General features: G+C 34.7%; 2 protein-coding genes and 1 pseudogene across 5 annotated transcripts; all 3 read left to right on the top strand.

Annotated features, from left to right (window-relative positions):
- Positions 1 to 696: 696 nt before the first annotated feature.
- On the top strand, positions 697 to 4,794 carry LOC122010899 (annotated as a pseudogene).
- A 2,916-nt stretch (positions 4,795 to 7,710) lies between these two features.
- Positions 7,711 to 10,764, top strand: LOC122009255 (pentatricopeptide repeat-containing protein At1g60770-like). 2 transcript variants are annotated; one of them, XM_042565346.1, is made up of 2 exons: positions 7,711 to 7,991; positions 9,258 to 10,764. In XM_042565346.1, exons 1-2 carry the CDS (start codon positions 7,770 to 7,772, stop codon positions 10,500 to 10,502), a joined length of 1,467 nt encoding a protein of 488 aa, XP_042421280.1. In that variant the 5' UTR covers positions 7,711 to 7,769; the 3' UTR covers positions 10,503 to 10,764. The 2 variants fall into 2 exon arrangements, with proteins under 2 accessions (XP_042421280.1, XP_042421281.1); XM_042565347.1 differs by having other exon boundaries at positions 7,869 to 7,999.
- A 2,869-nt stretch (positions 10,765 to 13,633) lies between these two features.
- On the top strand, positions 13,634 to 23,179 carry LOC122009244 (SPX domain-containing membrane protein OsI_21475-like). 3 transcript variants are annotated; one of them, XM_042565328.1, is made up of 11 exons: positions 13,634 to 13,767; positions 14,800 to 14,867; positions 16,140 to 16,260; positions 17,815 to 18,126; positions 18,242 to 18,346; positions 18,506 to 18,948; positions 20,132 to 20,430; positions 20,557 to 20,738; positions 21,268 to 21,458; positions 21,869 to 22,002; positions 22,596 to 23,179. In XM_042565328.1, the coding sequence occupies exons 2-11, from the start codon at positions 14,815 to 14,817 to the stop codon at positions 22,832 to 22,834; spliced, it is 2,079 nt and encodes a 692-aa protein (XP_042421262.1). In that variant the 5' UTR covers positions 13,634 to 13,767; positions 14,800 to 14,814; the 3' UTR covers positions 22,835 to 23,179. The 3 variants fall into 3 exon arrangements, with proteins under 3 accessions (XP_042421262.1, XP_042421264.1, XP_042421263.1); XM_042565330.1 differs by lacking the exons at positions 13,634 to 13,767; positions 14,800 to 14,867 and having other exon boundaries at positions 16,140 to 16,276; XM_042565329.1 differs by lacking the exons at positions 13,634 to 13,767; positions 14,800 to 14,867; positions 16,140 to 16,260 and adding an exon at positions 16,299 to 16,937.
- Positions 23,180 to 23,952: the final 773 nt, after the last annotated feature.

Genomic DNA, 23,952 nt, shown 5'->3' with positions numbered 1-23,952 from the left:
TGAAATGGGGAGTGGATATCCTCATTATTTCAAGTGTGAACTCAAGTGGTTAGATAATGCTCAAGGTTGGGTATTTGTCTACATTGAGGGAGAAGTTAAGGATAAATGAAGGGTATGAGACCTTCTTTATCGTGTTGATCACAACGAGTGATGTTGTGAACAACGATGAGCAACTCTTCGGGGGAGAGTCTTCAACAAATGGATTTGTTGAAGTGTGCCCAGAATTGGAGCATAGGTTGATGTGTGTCCAACGATGGGTTGATGTGTGCCAATAGGGGGAGAATGTATGGTTAAGCTTAGGCCTTCATTACCTATGGGAAGGTCATAGGGGGAGAATGAAAGGACTCATGAAAGGGAGTAAGTTAGGCTTTCATTACCTAGAGGGAGTTTGCCCTCTTAGGGGGAGAATGAAGAGCTTAATTTATGCTTTCATTACCTAGTGGCATGAAGAAGGAGGCTATGGGATTAGCCTAACTTACATATGGGATTGTAAGTGTTATTGTGGTATTGTCAAACATCAAAAAGGGGGAGATTGTTGGTGCAATATCCCTCAGGTCAAGGTTGACCTGGGTAACCAAGCTGAGTCTTGGTTTGGGTTTAGATGTTTGACAATAAGATATTGATTGAAGAAGAGTCAAGTAGGTCAAGGTTGACCGGATACTTGACTGGGAAGTCCTAACTGGGATGTTAGGCAAAATGAAAGACCTAGTGAGTGAAGCTAGGCAGTATGAAAGTCCCGTGAGTGAAGCCAGAAGGAAAGTCCTGTGAAGCCAAGCAGAAGGAAAGTCCCGTAAGTGAAGCCGGGCAGGAAAGTCCCGTGAGTGAAGCCAGAAGGAAGTCCTAGTGAGTGAAGCTAGGCAGATGGAAAACCCTAGTGAGTGAAGCTAGGTGAAAGTCCTAGTGAGTGAAGCTAGGCAGATGGAAATCCTGGTGAGTGAAGCCAGGTGAAAGTCCTAGTGAGTGAAGCTAGGCAGATGGAAAACCCTAGTGAGTGAAGCTAGGTGAAAGTCCTGGTGAGTGAAGCCAGGCAAGGGAAAATCCAGATGGATCAAGGATGATTGGACATCTGGTGTTGGGAAGTCCAAGTAGGTCAAAGGATTGACTAGATACTTGGCATGAAAGAAAAGTCCAAGTAGGTCAAAGGGATTGACCGGATACTTGGCACAGAGAAAAGTCCAAGTGGGTCAAAGGGATTGACCGGACACTTGGTAAGGGAGTCCTAGCAGGTCAAGGGAGTGACTAGATGCTAGGCATGACATACCAACAGGTCAAGGTTGACCGGATGTTGGTTTGGGAGGTTTGGGACTTGGTTTTGGACAAAAATCAAGTGCTGGATCGATCAGTGGATCGATCCAGGCTCTGGATCGATCCAGACCTGTCCCAGCGAACAGAGAGCCTCTGGATCGATCCGTGGATCGATCCAGAGGTCCCAATCGATCAGTGGATCGATTGGGACGCGTCTGCTTCGCGCGATAAGCGCTGGATCGATCCGTGGATCGATCCAGGCGTTTTTACAGAGCACAGAGGCGCTCTGGATCGATCCGTGGATCGATCCAAAGTCTCCCCGATCGATTGGGAATATTCGAATCGATCGGGATCCGACCGTTGGCGTCGTTTATAGCTGCAGGCGTGTGATGGCTGCGACAATCCCTTCTCCGATTCACTCCAGATTTCTCGCCAGCTCCTCCACAGCACTCACAAAGCTCAGATCGCCAGTTCTTGAAGGATCTTGGAAGTTTTCCAAGTCAAGAGGCGGATCAAAGCCAAGAAGAGAAGCTAGGGTTAGGGTTTATACTCATTGTAAGTTTGTAAGCTTGTATTTCTTGTATCCTTTCCCTCTCTTCTTGTATTGAGTCTTGTAGGGCTTCTCCGCCCTGGTAGTTACCATAAAGGAGAGTTTTATTTAGTGGAGGGTGTGTGTGTTGGTGTGGATCCTTGGATTAGTCACCTCTTGTGAGGTGGATACCAAGTAAACCAACCGTGTTAGCGTGGTTGTATTTGTTTCTGTATTTTCCGCTGCATATTCTTGAAGAAACAAGCAACGCCAAGCACCGAGCGAACGCGACGAGCTATTCACCCCCCCTCTCTAGCTACTTTTGGTCCTAACAAAGTTTAATTAATCTTTCCTTTTTTGTAGTTGTCTACATGTTTTAAAAGAGAGAGATTAATTTTAAAACTTTCCTTTATTGCCATGTACAATAGGAAATTTAAAAGAGTGAGATTTTAATTGTTATTAAAAATTTCTTTTAAAGGGAGGCCACAAATAAGGAAGTTTAATTATGTTTAATATGTTTAAAACTTTCTTTGTTTGCCATGACCAATGATTATAAAAGAGAGGTAAAGGGTGCCTTCATACAATGTAACCTAGGCTTTCTCCTCTTCTATTCCTTCGGTGGTCGGCTTCTCTTCCCTTCCCTTCTCCCTTTGTTTTCCTTCTTTGAGGGCCGGCGGCTTGCTTGGAGGAAAGGAAACATAAGGGTCGGCGACATCAAGCATTGGAGATCTCTTAGTGGCCAGACTACTTGGAGGAGAAGAAGAAGAAGAGAAGGAGTTTCTTATTTTGGCATCCCTTGGTGGCTCAAAAGTCTTGGAGGAGAAGAAGTGGTTTGGGTGGATTCGATCTTGGTAGATCGTTGCCCACACAATGTCCAAGAGAAGAAGAGGAATACAACAGAAGATCAAGAGGTCTTAAGCTACAAAAGAAGGTATAACTAGTTATTTGTTTCTGCATCATAACTAGTTCATGTTCTTTGTATAGATCTTGAAAAACCAAACACAAGATGCTATCAATTTTATGTTATCGATTTTGTGTTTCGATTTCATGTTTCGATATTGTGCTTCTATTAAGGTCTCTATAGTTAAACCTAGTTTACTGTAAGAAGTTAAATATCCATTTTCTTTGAAAGACTTTGTCTAGGAAGTGGTGGATGATCTCATAACCAAGAAGGTCTAGTGTCTCGCCATGTTTAACCTGGAAGTCAATCTTTGAAATAGATATTTAATTAACTTCTGTAATATGATTTAACTTAGGAAGATCACATCGGTTAAACTTGGAGTAAAAATGTTAAATATCGTTTCCAATCCAAGTTTAACTTATGAGGACAATTTGGATTAATAATGTTAAGCATCGTTTGCAATCCAAATTTAACTTCACTAGAACACATGGGTAGCTAGGATAGTTCTATGCTTGTACAAATTTTTGTACAGAGGAACTAGAACGGTATTCTGAGTAGCAACCAACAATCTCAACCTACTAGAACTTCCTTTGCCTGATATCCTGTCAATCTTGACATGTCAAGACTTCTGTTGTCTAACATCCGATAAACATTGACTTGCCAGAACTTCATTGTTGCCTAGTATCCGGTCAACTTTGACCTGTCAGGACTTTCTCATTGCTTAGCATCTGATCAACATTGATGTGTCAGGACTTCATACCTCATGCGAACTTTTTGTTGGACTTTTGACTGCTAAATATCTGATCGACTATAACTCAATTAGACTTTTCTCTTGTTCTATTGGGCTTTCTATCATCAAGTATCTGGTAAACCGTGGTCCACTTGAAATTTTTATCTCATGTTAACTCCATGTTAGACTTCCGACCACCAAATATCTGATCGACCGTAATCCACTTGGACTTTTTATATCATGTCAAATATCCAATTAACCTTGACCTATTTGACTTTTTACTCAACCAACTTAACATATTGATTGATTGTCAAGTATTCGATCAACCTTGACTTATTCGACGTCTCACTCGACCAACTATAGGTTGGTGAAAATAAATTGGTTGAATTAAGTAGTAATGACATTTATAAATTGTGTTATGATAAGTGCTCTTATATGATATTTTATTTGGTGAAAATAAATGGGTTGAATTAAGTTGTAATGACATTTATAAATTTTGTTATTATAGGTGCTCTAATATGATATTTTATTTTTAAAAATAATTATTTTTAATAAGTGTCATTAAAAAATATTTATAATGACATTTTAAACTAAGAAAATGTTTTCAAAACGTCTCCTTCGTCTCTCCTCTCTTGCATTTGGTTTCCACTCTGGAAAAGCGAAGATGATCGAGGAGCATGGCCAACTGCTGCTGGTGGACCAGGAAGATGAAGATGAAGAAGAGATCTTCGAATCGATCTACAAATTGATTTTGCAAGGGATTAACGAGGGTGACATTAAGAAGCTCCAGGATTCAGGGATCTACACTTGCAATGGTCTAACGATGCACACGAAAAAGAACTTAACGGGAATCAAGGGACTATTCGAAACCAAGGTGGATAAGATTTACGAGGCTGCTGAGAAGCTCGTGAACATTGGGCATGTAACCGGAAGCGATCTGCTTCTCAGGAGAAAGGCGGTGATTCGAATTACCATGAGAAGCCAAGCTTTGGATGAACTCCTTGGCGGTGGAATTGAGACGCTCTGAATCACTGAGGCATTTGGAGAATTCTGATCAGGGAAGACGCAATTGGCGCACATGCTCTGCGTATCAACGCAGCTACCGATCCACATGCACGGAGGCAATGGGAAGATCGCATATATCGACACCGAGGGAACTTTTCGTCCAGATCGGATCGTGCCGATTGCAGAGAGGTTTGGGATGGATGCTGGGGCCTTCTTGATAATATCGTATGCGCGCGTGTCTATACTTACGAGTACCAGTACAATTTGCTCCTCGGCCTCGTCGCCAAGATGTTCGAAGAGTCCTTTAGGCTTCTGATTGTGGATTCCGTGATCGCATTATTCCGGGTCGACTGCTCTGGACGCGGCGAGCTTGCCGAGTGCTAGCAAAAATTTCAAGATGTTTTATATATCACGAGGATATTATACATATTTTAAAGATGTCATGATGTTTTGAGATTTAATCTGATCCGTTCAATCGACAATCAGACATAAAGACAAAGAAAAATGAGGACAGGGATCCAAACTAATAATAGAGATAATATATACTCATAAAATTTCTCACGCCCCTTGACCAAGGAGAAGCTCGACCTTGTTGCGTGGAGGAAGGAAAAGTGCACTGAACATCGTCATTATTGGCAGAATCTTGTAAGTTGTCAACTTTTTAATGACATCATTTGCAAAATTACATTTGTTGTTATACCAAAGAAAATCATTTTGGTAAAATGGAAAATTGAATATAGCTTTTTTGAGGCAACAACTACAAATAATAACTTGCATTTATAGTTCTTTCAGTCTAGCAATGTGCTTTTACCATATTGTGATACTAACATTTACATTAACAGCTAAACATGCAATTGTTTGCCTTATGTATTTTGTTGTTTAAAAATTTTAACCTATATATTGTAATCCTTGCCTAGAAACATATCTCAAGGATTTCTATGAGCTTGTCAATCCTCTACCACCATTTGACTAGAAAAGCAAATATGGTAGTTTGGACTTATTATCTAGACGATATACTTGGAGAAATGATAGTTTTATCTTTTCATGGTATGATTTTAATTTTTTAGTGAAATGTTATTAAGTTTCTATATTTATCATGTTATTAAAATCTTAAATATTATGAAATGTATTTGCAGTTGACAGTGAATGAAGACTACTATTAGTGCATATAGAATTTGTTTTTCGTTTGATATGATATTCAATGTTTTAAATTATTTTTATTAATTTTATATTTTCATTGTTTATTTTGCTTATACAAATAAATGCATTGTAATTGTAGATGGCAAGTGTCTGGACTTTGATTATAATATGATGATTGAAAATTATTCATAGCAAATTAGTTGAGTTTTTTTTAAAGACTCTGTCTGTTTGAACTTAATGTTTTGAGTACATTTTATTAATATTTAGCTAGTTTTGGAATTAATACTTTTACATTAGTGTTACATTTATAAATTTGACTCAAATAATTATTAGATCGATAAAAATTTAATGGCATGTGATGGATGTGATAAATTGTGATGAATGATGATGATGTGATGGATGAATTGGATGTAAATTTTTTCTATTCTATGTGATGGGTGAATTGTGATGATGTGTAAATTTTGGATTAAGATTATATATTTTGAATAAATATTAGTGACAATTTTTAATATCTTTATACAGGGTTATAACTGACATTTAATAGTAACATTATATATTAGTTAATGTAACATTGTAAAATGACCATATAAATTATCTTTTATTTTAAAATAACCTTATAAATTATCTTTTTTTGCATTTTCGATTATCAGTATATCTCTAGAATTACGACACTTTTGAAGTTAGCATATATGTTTTATAATAACATTATACAAATGTTAGGAATAGCAGAGGACCTAAGCTAACACTGCATTTTAATAAATTTTTCGATGATGTCATTATAGCTTTAGTATCACTAAAAGTATACTATAAGGGCATTTATGTGTGTCCTTAAAGACCTTATTTCTAGAAGTCCTTTTTCATCCTGACTTGACATCCTCTCATAAGCAGTCAACATCCACTCATTAGCACTTTGCATCCAAGAGAGCATTCGGGTTGTCCTCTAGAGCATTTTGCTAATTCGACACTCGAAGCTCTTTCTCGACTTGATTCATCGATTTAGACAAGTTGCTAATCAACAATTGGATGATTTCCCAACTCAAACTCGGCACTTTGCTTCCCATTATGAGTGGACCATCAGAGGGACGACCAAATCAACCTGTTAGTAGCTTGAGATTATCTGTTCAAATTATCTCGATAGATACATTGAAATTGATTTTGTATAATTTTAATTCAACTAAAATTTTCCTAATATCTCTATTAAATTATCCAACAAATACATTACTTACATACTGTTTGGCAACCTATGAAAGAGTTCATAATGCCTTTTTTTGGCCAATTAGTTCACAAATTGATAAACTATTTGGTGGAATTTACTTCATTTTTCAAAGAAGAATTATCGACAACTAATTTGAGAAAGAAAATGATGATAGTTGTTTTTTTAGTGCGAATTTAGATATAGTATATTTTTTCTCCTGTGCCGTGGTTTTTTAATGTAAATTTATGTGTGTGTGTGTTTTTTTTACTTTATCTTGATTGCTTATTTTTAGATATTATTATCAAAGAATATGAGTTTGTCATTTCATATTTACATGATATTCAAAAAAACATAAAGAGAAAAAACTATTTTATCTTTATTTTACTTTTTCAGTAAAAAACACTAAGGGTGTGTTTGGTATGCGCGTTTTTCATTTTCATTTTCTGGAAAATGTGTATTTTCTGAAAAATGATGTTTGGTTTGCGTTTTTCATGCTTGTTTTCTAAAAAAATAATTAGCGTTTTCTAGAAAAACAAAGAATGACAAAAAATCGTTTTCTGTTTTCTAGAAAATGCACGTTTTCCAGAAAATGAAAATGAAAAACGCGCGTACTAAACGCACCCTTAGTTTTCTATCAAAATTTGAATGATAAATAATAATAAAAAATAGAAAGACAATATAAAACTAAATCAAATTTTACATGATCCAACAAAAAAATTAACATACCTATCCATTCCTATCATATTAATATATGGTTTGCCACCTTACTAATCCTTTTAATTAATTAAGTCTAAATTATTTTATAGATTAATTTAAATACCAGATGAGTGTATTTTTCTTCTGGAAAAAAAAATAAAAATATATGACTTTAAAGAAATAGAAAATTTTAATACCGAAATATTTAATGAATTATGTGGGTTGGCTTTTAATTGGGCTGTCGGCCCAAATCTCCAGAGCTACAAACAAACGACTCGACCACAAAAACTCTGAAACCCTCGGCGGCGGAGACAGAGGAGTGGAGGCGATGACGGCGTTGGCGCCGAAGACGAGGGAGTTAGCAAAGCGATCGAGCAAGTTTTTAGAGGAGGCGCTCTACAGGCGCCTCTTCCGAGAGGGCGACTACCCCATGACCGTGCGGAAGAAGCTCGAGGAGTTCCTCAAGAGCCACAAGCGCGTCCACAAATGGGAGGTTGGCGAAGCCATCCGCAGGCTGCGTGATCACAAGCTGTTCCGCCACGCCCTCAGGGTACCTATGTAACCTCTCTCTCTTTCTCTTGGATAGAAATTTTTCCTAGGACGAAATAAAGGAAAAATCTTGCTTGATTGTTCATGGAAATTGTTTTAGAAATACTCTCAGTTCCTGCCTATTGGCGTGCTCGATATAATCTGTGAACTCCGTTGCAAACCTTTTGGCCAATCCAACTCACTTTGTTGTTCCTGAGCTGGTCAGATATCATTTCGAATTCAGTGAATTGCCTGGTTGGTTTTGAAAGTCCATTCCAGTGCTATAAATCTCAGAGATTTCTCTTGATTACTCAAGTAACTCAGCAAGGAGCCAATGAAGACTTATCTAGTATATATTGAAAAAAGGAATCAGTTACTAGCAGTTACAAACCAAATACAACATAATTTAGACATGGACTTGATGGCACTCTTCCTAAAAGTAGGACTTTGATATGCTTGACACCATTGGAGGTCACTTGATGTAGGCATTGTGTCATATCATTGATTTGTGACCTGCTTACATTCACGATCTGAATCACAAAGATCAGGATAATACCCTGATTCCCATTACTTACAGGTCCAAGGTTTCAATTGGGTGAATTTAGTCAGCTTGTGAAATTTCAGTAATTCATTTGGCCTTTTTTCCAATGAGATTCTAAATTGCTTTTATCTATGAACCTTCTGTTGTTTGCTTTGCGTTTAGAAGAAGCTGAAGAGGATGAAGTTCCAATTCATATCAGATTTTGATTTTTCAAATGTTCTAAATTAGAGGGTGTGCTTGTTTCGTTAGTCTTACAGTTATAAATCCTGCTTGAAGTTAACACTCATCTATTTGTTTGCTCAATGAACTCATGTGGTTACTCGGAGATTACTTTTGAAATCAATGAAAATGATGATAGATGAATGATGTCAAAGTATGAACCAATGGCTAACCTGATTGCATGTTTAGGTCGTAAGCATGCCTTTTTTGTATGCTAAATGAATCTAGAGAGTTGACAATTCATGTTTTCAGGTCATCAATGTCTGCTATATGTTACACTAAGACTGATATGCTTGCCAAAAGCATGTTATAATTCACAGATTACGCTTTAGAATTCGGCCACAGATACTACCAGCTTGCTAAATCTGATATGCAACTTAACACATTAACTTATTCAATACACACAAAATTGCCGTAGTAGTAACTGGTAAGGCTAAACAAGCATCAACATCTCTTTGTGTTTGTGGATTTACTATATTTTTCTCCTCTCATAACAAGAACTTGCTGACCCCTTTGATACCATTTCAGCTATCAGAGGTCATGTCTAAAAGAGGAATGAATTTGACAGTGAGTGATCAAGCAATTCATCTCGATCTTGCTGCTAAGGCGAGAGGAATTTCTTCAGCCGAAGAGTACTTTGTCAATCTTCCAGATGACTCTAAAAATCATCTCACATATGGTGCACTCCTCAACTGCTACTGCAAAGAACTACTATCTGAGAAGGCAGAAGCCCTCATGGACAAAATGAAGGAATTGGGGTTTGCTTCAAGCCCCATGGCCTATAACAGCTTGATGACCCTGTACTCTAAAACTGACCAGCAAGGAAAGATTTCGAGCATCATTCAAGAGATGAAAGCCAATGATGTAACGCCAGATTGTTTCACTTACAATATCTGGATGCGGTCTTTTGCTGCCATGAAAGATATCCCTGAGGTTGAGCGGGTCATAGAAGAGATGAAGAGAGATGGGCGAGTTGAGGCTGATTGGACAACTTACAGTAATCTCGCTTCAATTTATGTAGATGCTGGCATGTTTCAGAAAGCAGAGGATGCTCTGAAGGAGCTAGAAAAGATGAACACGACTCATGATGCTGTTGCCTATCAATTCCTCATCACTTTGTATGGCCGCACGGGCAACCTAGTGGAAGTGCATCGAGTATGGCGAGCGCTGAAGGTGGCACGCCCGAAGATGGTAAACATGAGCTATCTGAATATGATCCAGGCGCTGGTCAATCTGAAGGATCTATCTGGTGCTGAGGAATGTTTCAAAGAATGGGATAACAAGCACACATCATATGATATCCGAATTGCTAACGTATTGATAAAAGCTTATATCGATGAAGGAATGCTGGATAAAGCCAACGATTTCAAGAAACATGCAAAGGAGCGTGGTGGAAGACTCAATCCTAAAACATGGGAGATCTTTATGAATTACCATCTTAAGAATGAGAACATAAAAATGGCACACTGGTGCGCTGACCGTGCAATTAAGAAGGGTAGAAGCCTAGGTAGAATTTGGGTTCCTCCTAGTGAGGTCATTACTGCCATAATGGCGTACTTTGAGAAAATGAAGGATGTTTCGGCTGCTGAGGAATTCATTGAGCTTCTACAGAAGGTACAAAAGGACCTAGGACCGGAAGTGTTTGAAAGCCTCATAAGAACATACGTGAATGCTGGAATTAAGAGCCCAGGTATTCGGCGACGTTTGAAGATGGAGAATGTGGTCGTAAGTGCCGATACTGAAAAATTGCTTGACTCAATCAGCAATGAGTAAGGGGGACAATTGTCGATGTGGCCACTTAATTCGAACTTATTGCTTGCTCGTGGCTTCTTCCTGGTGTGGCAAAACTTCTGATAATGCATTTGGATTTTAGATAACTTGAGCATCTCGTAACTGTTGAAAGAAACATGATTCATGCATTTGCCTTGCAAAGTTGATTTGTTCTAGATTCTTGCTCTATTTTGATATTTCTGAATTCACTGTGTCACACAAACTGTTAAATCAAAAAATTGGTTGCTGTGGAATCAGAAATAAATATTTTATCCATCAAATTTTGGCTGATTCATCCGCAAAAACAATGTGCCATTTTATCTGTTTATAGAATTAGGCATTAGTTCTGACTCTGTCAACAGCACTACACGATGTTTGTATAGTTCATCAGAAATAATTGAACATGTGGTTTTATGCTGATGCAATGTTGATTTTTTATATTTTATTTATTTTTTAATTTTAAGTTTCCTTTTCCTTTTAAAATGAAGACTCTGAATGAATAGTCCTAAGTTGTAAGATATCTTGATGATTGAGTTGGAGATTAAACTGAATTTCTTTTGCCAACATGTTACTTGGCAATACATGTGCTTGGATAATGATTTCTTTGCATGTGCCTATAGTAGCAACATCTAAATAGATTTGGTGATGTGTCTTTACTTTTTTTTATTGCCTTGAGATTCCGTTTACTCGGAGGGAATGCAGGAGATGTTTGGTGCCCAATGGCTAACTTGGTATATATATATAGTGTATGATTTAAATAGACTTTTGCTATAAAAATGAGAATTTAGTGTTCATTTGTTTACTTAGCAAGATGGTTAGTTGAATTGATTTATAATTTTGTTTGTTTAGCAAGACGACTCATCATCCAATTTTACATAAGAAGGTTTTAAATCATTCACGACCTTTATGGATGATTATTATGTGGTATTTATGATACACAAAGAATATAAATTCCAAGTAGGAAAATAAACTAGAAAAAATATAAAACGCTTCCATTGAATCGTTGGGATGAATATTTATCCATAGAGGTTTTGGATCACCTAAAAGAATGGTGTCCTTCAAAAACACTATAATAGTGTGAAAGAACAATTAGGAACTTATTTTTTTTCTCCTGGAAAAGTATATGTTCTCCCTCTAGGTAAACACTCGCTCTCCCCATCTCAAAGGGGACAGATATACATGATGTGTTGCATCAAATTAAATTCAACATTTTACTGAACCGTTTAAGTAGGTTTCAGTTCATATACCTAATTATCATAATTATTAAAACAAGTAGTACATGCTCATTATATCTTTCCTTCTTTTTTACGATATAATCATGTGAATTTGCGTAACGTGCATCTCCAAGTCTCTGCGTAAACCTTTCTAAATTTTAAATCTATATACCATTTAAAAAATTTAATATTTTTCACACTAGGAAAGTCCTACAAATGTAAGGTTGATTAGTGAATATTAATATCATAGCCTTGATAATGAGTTTATAATAAATTTTGTCAGATCTTTATAAGATTTTAAAAATTCATTATTTTAATTAAATTTATATTATCAATTCAGATTCAAGGACATAAATATATTAGAAAAAAATTTAGGAGTATATAAATTTTGATTCAAAGTGATTAGAAATTATAAAATTGGCTCATAAATCTATATCATTTGAAAATTTGAAAATTTAATATTTTTTTTTAAAAAATCCAAGAAATCCATTAATGGTATTATTAATAAGTATCAGTGTCTTAATGATTTCAATTTATATTATCCATGAAAATTTTTAGAAGTATATTGATTTTAGTTTGAAATGATTCAAAAAATTTTAATAGTTAATTTTGATTAAAATTAATTGATGAATTTGAAATTTTTTAAATTATTTTAAAATAAAATTAAAAATTAATTTTAAAATCTTCCGAATGTATTGATGTCCTATTTTGATGTTATAAATTGAGAATAACATATTTTTAAAATTTTAAAAACGCATGCATATAAATCCACATGATATTTTATGGGGAAAAGATGAAGAATATAAGGGAATGTGTTAATTATTTTCTAAAAATAAGTAGCTCAAATCGATAAAATTAAAATCTTCTTAAGCGGTCCAATCAGATTTAATATTTAGTAAATTTATTTAAAGTTTTTAAAAGTAATTAATCTACATTAATGTTACATAGTGTCATTCATTATGATTGGACAACTCATACAATATATTCAAACCAGCCCCTTACTGATGAAAAATTCTCAGACAAGGCCTCCTTACATTCATCTTTAAAAAAGAAAAGAGATTTTTACCGTCAAATTATTTTCTGCTGCTTGATAAATAATATTTTATAAAAATATGTCAATATATTTAATATAAGATAAACCAGATTTAGAAAAGTAGAATTCTTTGTTCACTAAGAAACTTCATGAGCAATAATGTGTATCAAAATTTGAATAGATTAGTAAATTTAAAAATATTTTTAGTATAAACTATTATCTATTTGATTTTCAATAGTTTTAAATATAAGGTGAGATTTTGACTTTATTATTATTTTCAAAAAATAATATTTAAAATCAATTAAATACAAAATTACTTGCATCAACGATCTGTGCAGCTATCACCATCATGCAATTTTCCAATACGTATGGTTGACTTTTGGCCTTTTTTTTTGGCTTTTATTTAAAAAAAATCCCAATATAAAAATTTTAAAATATTGAAAATTTATAATAATTATTATTTTATTTATGGTATGATGCCATGCCAACTTTCTAAGATAACGATGAACTCTATTCTATGATTAGTTAAATTTATAGCCTCTCATATTTTTTATTTATCTTTTATTTGTTAATAAATTCTAAAATTTATCTTTTATGAATTAACACTCAGGTTTTTATATAAATCTCTATTACAACAATTAAGCATATAATTAACACTCATGTTATTAAGCATATTTAATATTTTATTTGAGATCTTATAAATGAGTTTATTTTTTCTATTCATTAAGTCAATGTGACTAGGAACTTATCCCGGTAAAAAACTGAAAATTGAAGGCGTATTTTGATTAAACATACAAACCCCAGAGAGATAATATTATATTTATAGGGGTCAAAGTGTTTTTCTGCATCATAAATCATTAACGATCTCCTTAAATACACACGTGGACCACACACCAGGAATCCCTCGATCCCGTCTCTTCCCACCGCCTTTTGTTGACCAATTCCTACCCTGCTCGCGATCTCCTCTTCGCTCTCTTCTCCTGCTTGATCGGTTGCTCATCGGATTCGTTGCTGCTATTTGGTATTTTCCTTCGTTCTCGATCGGGTCTAGTAATCTCACCTCAGAAATGGACAATGATTTAATCTTTCTTTTTGTTGTTCTGTGTTTTTTTTTTTTTGGTTTTTTTTTTTCCGCCGAGAGTTTTCAAAAAAAATGTGGTTTTTTGGTCTTGCGAAATCGGCGCCTTTGCTTCGCCTTCGATGGGGGACAGTAAATGTGCGGAGAAAAGAGTCGCCTTTTTGAACCGTGAATATGTGTTTGTGTTCTTGCATTCATGATTCCTCCCTTTTTCTGATGATTGAAAAGGTTTGATTTGATTTGGAATATTAGCAAAACTTGTCTTTTTGGAACCGGAGAAGAAAAGCTGAACTGAAGGTGATTTTAAGTTGGAATTCTTTCCTGTTTGTTCCTGGCACCTGCAAATTAAGATCATAAAGCTATTAAATTCTGATCGAGAGGCACCACTGTAGATCATAATAACTTCTTCACAGTGCATGTGCTCCTCCCTAGACACCTTGTTAATCAGTGATTTCCCCCGGGAATATGTGCCCTAACTTGTTGCTTTTGACAAACAAATATTATTAAATTACCAAATAAATAAAGGAGTATTGCGTAGCAGAAAATTAAATATTAAGTAAATCCCGAAGGATCCTTTCCACTTCTGTTCCCAGCCGTCATTATTGGGATCCATATCTAGTTGCTTTTGTGTTTTAAACTTCGAGCGCCTGGGACTTCGTTTTTTCGTAGATTTGTGATTTCAATGCACTAAATACTCGTAAAGGGACCACTTTTTGACATTTCGATGCTCTTGTTTTTCCAAAAGAAATATAATTCTTTAAAGAAAGCAGCTATTTTGTCTGAAGCTTAGTATAATGTCAAAGTGCAAATGAAGAATTTCCGGCCACAAATGGGTTTCTTTTACAACTAATGTTTATATAGAAGGATTGTTCATTGTTGACTTGTGTCAAGATTCTTAGTTGGTTTCATCCTTCTTTATTTTAGCTTGGAGAGATTTTATCTTTTCCTAATTCTCTCTCTCATCTCATGCAACAGATTCAATTTGCCAGAATGGTTAACTTTGGGAAGAAATTGATGGCTAATCAAGTTCAAGAATGGGAGAAGTATGCATTCTTTGCTAAACTGCATTTTAGTTTCAATGCTTCTTTGTGGAGTTAGATGCTGTAAATGCTAATTGATTAGTTACATTCCATCGTACATGCTTGTCTTCACCTCTGCCATTGAAAGAAGCATTGACTTAAAGACCAAAATTGAAAATGTATTAAAGACCAAAAAAAAGAAGCATATATATGTTAAATTTATTCCAGTTGGAATAAGATCTAATAGCCTATTATTCTTGTCAGACAATGTTCTAAGATCTTGCATGTAAATACAAAAATGCTCAATGTTAAAATTTGTCTGTTTATATCTTGTCCATGCTCTGCAATCCAGGTTCCATGACACAACCCTGTAGCTTTTTGGCTGTCGTTTTCATTTATTTAGGAAGTCCACTTTGGTTGGTTGGTGTCATTGAGTAGTTACACTGCATTATCTATCTTACTAATCCTGGACTTGAATACTTTAGTTTCAAAAGGTCATTATCAAATAGGTTAATTAAAAGGTAAAGGAAGTATTCATATTGAATTTAGCGTATCTGTTTTCTTTCATATGAATTTAGTAGCATTTTGCATACTTCTTGATATTCTAAAGTAATCTCTGATATTCAACATAAAGGGAAAAGGTGAACCATACTCAAAAAATTGATGACAAAACTTCAATATACTTCTTGGATTCATTGGATTTTTGCTTGGACAACAAAACAATGACTAGGAATAACAAAACTGTGGAAACATATGCACTGCCTTTCTCACATGATAAATTTCACTGCAAAAATCTCAATGCATTTTCATGGCGGTTCTAATGTTCTTGTTCCGGGATCCGTGATTTTTTTTTCAAAATTCTTATTCGGATTTTTTTTTTCTTCTGTTATTGGTGACCTGGAACATATTTTTTTCGTTGTTAGACCTTACCATTCAATATTATGTTTTTCTGCTTCTGTTTATACCTTTTTATGCGAGATAAAAATTTCAGATTCCTAGAGGGAACACTATTTGATGCATAAGCAGAGAATTAAATTTTTCTATACTTAATTCCTTTCTAATTGAGGTTAAGATTTCAGTGTCCTATAGGGTAAGCTATTTGTTGCACATGCAGAAAATTCAATTCTTGTATCTCATGTTTAGGGTTCTCATTTTCTAGATAATTACTGACAGTTTGATGGAATCACTATTATCTATACCTCTAGTTAATAATTAACAGTTTGATGCTAAGCTTGTAGGTTAACCTTTTACACTGGCTGTACTTTTTTTGTTTATATATAGTTTGACCCTTTCCAGATATTATATCAACTACAAATTGATGAAGAAGCAAGTCAAACAGTATGTACAACAAATGGAAGAAGGAGCAAAAGATCGTCGTCGTGTTCTGAAAGAATTTTCTAGAATGCTAGATGACCAAGTATGGATTTTGCCAGGTTTTCTGTCTCTAGCTGATTTTTGGCGAGATTACTTTGAACTGAAGTTTGGAGAGTAATTACTGGAATTTATTACTTTAATGTGGGTTAGAATTTAGTTTTAAATTTTTAGTACATAATAGAACATTAGTATGGTTGTCTAAACCTCATGTTCAACTTGTGATACCACTTTGGATTAATTTTGCAATCAACAATTTTTTTCTTAAATTTCCTAAAGTTGATTTTTGTTATGCCTACTGTTGAGCAAGGCTTTCCTAATACCCTTGTTCTCTGCTGTATATTGGTTGGTGGTGGGTCTTTGGTACAAAATAATGTGCTGAGTTAGTTCAAGTTGGTATTTGTCAAACTCAATAAGAAGAGGAGGACGAGGAGAATAAGAAGAAACAGAAGCAAAGTTCACTTGTTTTGTCATAAAGCCTCCTCTTGAGGTGTGCCCTCCAGTCCTGCCAATGATGCTGCAATTGGCTAATTAGCTCACCTGCATTTTCATCATTGTTTAAAATGGTCAGTAGTTGAGAGAAGATAGGGTATGATGAGAAAGCTAAAAGCTCTGAAACCAGGGGAGAAGGGAGGCCCTCGTTTACTGATTTTATATCATTTTGTATTGTGGGCTCAGTCCAGCATGAGCTGCATGGATCAACACTTGTTTCCTCATCTCTGGGTATATTTACATATATCTTTATTTTGTTTTCTGAGACATTGCATATTTTTGACAAATTCATGAATCGCCACTGAAATTTCACTAATCAACAAATGATAACATATAGGAATTCTTTTAGTTTGCCATGTGTTTTATGATGTATGGATGTACCAATAGAAACTTTCTGGTGTGAAATTGAAAGTCCTGAGCTTGGTCAGGAATGCATAAAAAAGATGGCAAGGTGCTGAAATGTTATTACAGTTAAATGGCATATACGATTCTCCCAGTATTCAAAGAGATATTATAGTGCCTGGATTTGTAGGAGAGTTTATGTGTGCTTGAGCTATCATTACAGTGTTAAACTTCAACTTGAAAGATAAGAGAAATAAGCAGAATGAAAGAGAAGAGGGGGATTGGCACTTGTGTAGAGTTAGTTGCGGTTAAGATTGTTTAAAAGTTGCTGTCATCAAGCGTCCAGTAAGCTCTTTCAAACTTCAGAATATAAAGATAGATTCAATCAATTACTTTACTCTATTATGAACAATCTCACTCATTTAATGGCTTATGGTTTTCTGTACTTTTGAAGTTTGGACTTCTTCAACCCTGTATATGAAACTTAGAAGCCTATTCTATATTTTGGTTATCAATTGTTGTTGTTGGTGGTGGTGTTATTCTGTCAAGCAAACTTCATACTATAAGGCAATATTCATCAACTATTTTCCCTCCATGAGCACATTGATTTGGAGGAAGTAGAATTTTATTTCTTTCTAATTAACCATGGCTGCGAACCTATTCTCTGGTTCCCTTTACAATTTTTTTCCCCTATTTCTGTTTATTCTGTGAGAACATTTTGTTTACTATCCTGATTGATTTAAGATTCCTTCATTATTTTGTCTAGATTGAGAAGACTGTACTCTTCTTTCTGGAGCAACAAGGAATTATTGCACACAGGATTCAAGAGTTGGGAGAGGAGCGTACTATACTTCTTGAGCATCCGGAGATATCTAAGCTATCTAATCTGCGAGAAGCATATATTGAAGTTGGACATGATCTTTTAAAGCTTCTCAGATTTGTAGATATGAATGCTACTGGGATTCGTAAAATTCTGAAGAAATTTGATAAACGATTTGGCTACAAGTTCACTGATTACTATCTAAGTACTAGATCAAATCATCCTTATTCTCAGATACAACAAGTATTTAAGCATGTGGTAATATGTCTGCCTTTTTTCAACACTGTCCTTCCAATTGTCCTTTTTAATTCTTGGTATCTTCCTTCTGCTTGTGGTAATTACTGTTAAAAGGCTACATATTTTGAATAAATAGGGTATAGCAGCTGTTGTAGGAGCCTTGTCTCGCAATCTTGTTGAGCTTCAAGAACATCAAGGAAGCTATCTCTCTCTTTATGATCAGCCTTCGACAGCTATGGTGGTATGATATGTTTTTGTTAATTGAGTGTCAATGCAATGCCAATTTTGTTTCAGCCATATATATGTGTGTATGTGTGTCTATATATTTTTGTAATAAACTATCTTATCAATATTTGATATTTTTAGACCTTTATTTATTTTTTAATTTTTCTGGCATCAGGTGCAAGACCCTGTCATTATCTTAATACAAGCATCGGTGGAAAAATTGACTCGCTCTACAAATTTCTTGAAATTCTTGGGACAACATGCACTTATCCAAGAAGCTGAGGAACATGTTGATGAGAGAAGATATCACTTTGTGTCACTTCTTTTGAACTTGGTTAATACTTTTCTTTATATGGTCAACACTTATATCATTGTGCCAACTGCTGATGACTACTCGATGAGCCTTGGAGCTGCTGCAACAGTTTGTGGGATCATTATTGGCTCTATGGCTGTAGCACAAGTGTTCTCTTCAGTTTATTTTAGTGCATGGTCTAACAAGTCATACTTTAGACCTCTGGTATTTAGCAGCATCGTGCTCTTTTTGGGCAACGTTCTCTATGCATTGGCCTATGATCTCGACTCCTTGACAATTCTTCTCATAGGTCGACTTATGTGTGGGTAAGTGAAACTGTTTGTTCTATTTCGCTTTTATGACTATTCTGTGGATCCAGTACTTACCATTTCACCATTCTAGTAACTTCCTTTTGTGGTTTGTTAGGTGTTATTTGTGATTGATAATTGATTATTGAATTTCTGTCATCATTTAACAAAGTCCTGCCTTAGAGGATGGGCATTGATGATTGATATTTGATTCTATTTCTAAAACCAATATAGAAAGTTGTGTCAGAAAAATAATATGATGAATTTGTCTATCTTGTATATTTTTTTCATGTACCCCAAAGTTTCTTTTGTTTCTAGTTTCTCCCTTGGTACCAGCAAGGTTCAGTAACATTGATTATGGAATAGTGATGTGAAGTTCATACATTATTTTATGCTTTTGGACTATTTTTTGTAAGCAAACTAACTAACAAACTTGTGATATTAAAAGTCCAAACTATTACAGGTCCACAATCACTTTCTAGAATTAGAATTGAATGAGCGTAGGCTATGTCTAAGCTAGACTCCTTGAAGAAAGTGATCCTGTCACTGTTGATCTACCTCTTTACCATTCTGTACAAATGGAGTATATTTTCTCGTCTCCTTCTGCAATCTGCTCCTATAACCTTCTACTCTAATAGATTCTCAACTTTTCAATATATAGAATCTCCAGATACACATGTGAAGCATTAAGCAATATATAGAATTCAATGAAATTTGAAGTTAGGCATTTGTGAAAGTCTAATTTCTTTGAGAGTGATCATAATTTAACTTGTTTAAATTTCATACATTTAAAGAGACTTAGGATTTTTGTTCCAAATTGCATCTCTTGTATTTCTTCTTTGTTGGAGTGGAGTCGGATTGATGCACTCTCCATGGGTTTAAGGTCACATGTTTAGATCAAATACTGCTGAACCTAGTGCGCATCCAAAACTAGTGCATTCCCAATTTGATATGATTTTCAGATAACTTGGTCTAGTGAAACTGAGAGTTGGTCTCAATTATGGCATGTCGTAATAACTGGAGCTGAAATGTCGCTTAAATCTCATTGCCCTGCGAAAGAGGGAATTAAAAAGGAAATCTGTTTTGAGTTCAGTGGTCATATATAGAATTCTGGACAAGATTATATCAAAAGCAAAAATAGTATATTAGTTATATATACTCTGGTAGCTACATTTTCGGTTTCTAATATCCTCAAACACAGGATGGGGTCTGCTAGGGCTGTTAATCGCCGATACATCAGTGATTGTGTTCCAAATGAAATCCGCATGCAAGCTTCTGCAGGTTTTGTCAGCGCTAGTGCTCTTGGAATGGCATGTGGTCCTGCTCTTGCTGGCTTGCTTCAAATTAATTTCAAGTTATATTGGCTAACAATTAATCAAGATACTTTACCTGGTTGGGTTATGGCGTTTGCTTGGTTAGCATACTTGATTTGGTTGTGGATTTCATTCAAGGAGCCAGTTCGTGATACTGAAGTGAAAAATTCATCTCCAGATGATGCCAGTATGTTATATGCTAAGATTATCTTAATTTTCCAGAACATGCATGTATTTTTCGGCTGTTAATTATAGGTTACATTTATCACAAAAATATCCTATATTTTTTATCTTTTAAAATTTTGAAACCCAGGACATGTTGATGCTGAAGCATTAGAAAGTGGTCTCAACCAACCTTTGTTAAAAGATTCTGAGCAGAAGCAAAATGTTGATGGAGATGAAGAGTGCAATGCTAGCGAAGACGGGCCAAAAGAATCTCACAAACCAGCAACTTCAATGGCTTCGGCTTATAGATTGCTTACTCCATCAGTAAAGGTAAAGCTTTCATCATTCTAATCAATGTTAAAGACAATTCTTGAAATTGTTACCCATTCATATGTAAAGTATTTAGGATACCCTTTTTAATTATCTGATAAAGCATAATTGTTGGATAAGGCAGGGAAAACCTTATTCCATAGCACTATTACAGTGCTTATAGTCACAATCTGTTCACTATAGATTAAAAGTAGTTTGCCAAATTTATTGAGTAGGCATGAACTACAATACAGCATGTAGCCGGATGAGGAGACATTGAGTTTGGACGAGTCAAAATGGGGGCTTAGGCAGTCTGCCCGAGGATGAATTGAATGCTCTATTCTTCCTGCAATCACAAGATTGTTTCTTATTGTCATGCTATTCCTATCAACAATGTCTTGAATCTAAAACTTTATGCTGTGACATATGAATCAAAATGAGGCAATTTTTCCGATTATTTGCTTTTCTTTTGTTAAGTACTACGGTTGTGCAAATTATCCAAATTATCCAAATTTTGGATTTAGTGAAACAACTTCCAACTGTGTTATAGGTCCAGCTGCTGATATATTTCATGCTCAAGTATGCAATGGAAATATTACTGTCAGAGTCGAGTGTGGTTACTAGTTATTACTTTAAATGGTCGACGGGTCCAGTGGCGATATTTCTGGCAGTCCTGGGACTTACAGTTCTTCCAGTTAACGCTGTTGTTGGGACTTACATTAGCAACATGTTCGAAGACAGGTGCGCATGAGAAGTTAATATGCCTGATGTTTATGTTTGTGTCAATTGTTATGTTGGTTAGTCTGCATTTTCTGATTCTTCCATTAAATATATTTGTCTTCTTTGGAAAAGTATGATGCTCGGCGGACTTTTACTACATACCCGGTTATTTGTTACTCAATCTGCTCGAGTATCATTTGATATATTCTGTTTATTTTTGGCGGTTTTGACTATTGATATGTCGAACATGATTCATTCCTTAACGGCTTACTACCTAAGATTATTTTGTAGTGCCCCTATCAACTTGAGTCTAACACAAGAAGCTCTGTTAACTTAGAAAATACTTCAAAATGACTAGTTTTGTTGTTATTGTTTGTTGTTTTTGTAGCAACGTCGAATGAATTTGTTTTACCTTTTTCCTTTTTATGCAGGAAAATCTTGTTAGGATCTGAAATATTGGTATTATTGGGAATACTACTAAGCTTCAAAGTCACTAGTACATATACTGTGCCACAATATGTGAGCTCGGCATTGATCACATTTGTGGCCGCTGAAGTTCTTGAAGGTAATTACTTACGTTTAAGTATTGCACAGTTAATAATTTTCAGATTCAATCTTTTATATGCACTGTTAACATGGTTGTTAGAAGTGTTTCGATTTAGGATTCATATAGAAGGCACACAATCGAGGATAGCTAAAATGGGCTCAACGCCTAATAGTGACTGTTATAGATAAAATGACAATAAGAGCAAAACTAATAATGATTTTCTATGTTAAAAGCATTTAACTACGAAATTTCTTGTTACTTATTTCATAATGAAATAAATCGTAATTTGTACATTATGTAAAATATGATTTTTTTAATAATATTTTACGAATCAATATTAGCTTAATCTATGTAAACGATATGCCATATTATATTAGTGGAATTTTTTTAACTTACTTTGTATTCTTTTATTGGAACCTTCAAAATCTCACCAAAATAATCCATGATTTGGCAATATCAATTGCTAATCTTTGATGCTTTGACATTATTTATCTTGAAAATTTTGAATTACTCAAATTTCTTCAAATGCTTATTTCATAAGGTTTATTGGCAATAGGCTAAAGCTATCTGTGGTTTTCTTCTAACTTCACAAAAAACTGCATTCTTTTCAGGTGTTAATCTAAACCTCCTTTCACAAGTCATGTCATCCCGCCTCGCTCGGGGAACTTACAACGGCGGACTCCTATCGACAGAAGCAGGGACTTTGGCTCGAGTCGTAGCCGATGGCACGATCACGCTAGCAGGCTACCTAGGCGAAAGCCGGCTCCTAAATGTCACCTTGCTTCCTTCTCTGCTAATCTGTGTAGGCTCCATCATTGCCACTCTTCTCACCTACAACACCATGTACTGAAGATGGCTGCTTGTGTCGGTAGTCACCTCCGATCCTCTCTTGTTTGCTCACCGTTTTCTCTTGTCGATATTTTCTACTCAAGTCATGCGAAGTTGTCTCTGGATTGCAAGGTCTCAATGATGCCTTTCGAGTCGACATCAGTTTTGTGTATGATTGTGTAGATGTTTAATTCTTGTAGCTGTGGTGTAGGAATGCCTTTTAGCTTTCATCAGCAGCTTGAATATGAAAATAAATTCTCAATTTTTTTTATTTATTTTTTGGATGAACAAAAGGATTGAAAGTGTAAAAGAGATATTTGTTGTATCTTTGAATTTTCTGCAATAATATTTATTTTTGTGCTGGGTGTCTGATCTTCTTAAATTAAGAAATAGGTTTGCTAAAATTGAAAAGGGCACACCATATTTAATGAATTAAAAATTGTCAAATGAGTGAGGCATTATAGTTTTTTATCCATAATATATTTTTTACTTTCAGCATTATTGTAATAGTTATATAAATTACAATATTTTACTATGATTAAAATTATTTTATATAGAATACTATTATTTAGTTAGAATTATTTAGTTAGAATTATTTAAATACTATTAAAATTATTTGAAATTTTTTATATAATGTTATAACAACTAATGCAATACTATTTCAGATTGGAGCTGATGTCTAGGTAGTGACTATAATTGTGTAATATTGTGATAGCTAATATAACATTGGAACATCTACTTGGTAGTTGCTAAAAAATTTTAAAGTAATTTTAACCAAATTAAAATAAATTTTAATAGAGTAATTTTGATCAAGTAATAAAAAAATATTTTAATATAATAGTAGTTTATAAATAGCAATTTTTTTAGAATGAAATTTTCCATTTATCACATCATAGCAACTATGAGTATATATATCTTACTATTTTACTATTTTATTAAAAATCTTCCCCCTTTACTAACTAACTTTGGTGAAGCCTAAAATGCATTTACGTTAATGTCCTTTTTTTTATTTACATTAAAAATAATTCAAGGTTTATTGGTAATTCCACAAACAAAACAATCAGTGATATAAAGTTCGAGACTCAGCTACAGCGTATTATTATAAATTTTTCTCATCATTAATTTTCTTTGGTTATTTTA

Source organism: Zingiber officinale, chromosome 8A (genome assembly GCF_018446385.1).
Source record: "Zingiber officinale cultivar Zhangliang chromosome 8A, Zo_v1.1, whole genome shotgun sequence".
NCBI classification, from domain to species: Eukaryota; Viridiplantae; Streptophyta; class Magnoliopsida; order Zingiberales; family Zingiberaceae; genus Zingiber; species Zingiber officinale.
Note: the sequence above shows the minus strand (reverse complement) of the source record. Positions and strands in the feature narration are given on the sequence as shown.

What these genes read in the sequence shown, in the direction of transcription:
- LOC122009244 (XM_042565328.1), top strand. Translation starts at nt 14,815, where the DNA reads ATGGTTAACTTTGGGAAGAAATTGATGGCTAATCAAGTTCAAGAATGG. An exon ending in CTAGAATGCTAGATGACCAA is followed by an intron (nt 16,261 to 17,814) that starts GTATGGATTTTG and finishes TATTTTGTCTAG; the next exon opens with ATTGAGAAGACTGTACTCTT. An exon ending in AACAAGTATTTAAGCATGTG is followed by an intron (nt 18,127 to 18,241) that starts GTAATATGTCTG and finishes TTGAATAAATAG; the next exon opens with GGTATAGCAGCTGTTGTAGG.
- LOC122009255 (XM_042565346.1), top strand. Translation starts at nt 7,770, where the DNA reads ATGACGGCGTTGGCGCCGAAGACGAGGGAGTTAGCAAAGCGATCGAGC. An exon ending in TGTTCCGCCACGCCCTCAGG is followed by an intron (nt 7,992 to 9,257) that starts GTACCTATGTAA and finishes ATACCATTTCAG; the next exon opens with CTATCAGAGGTCATGTCTAA.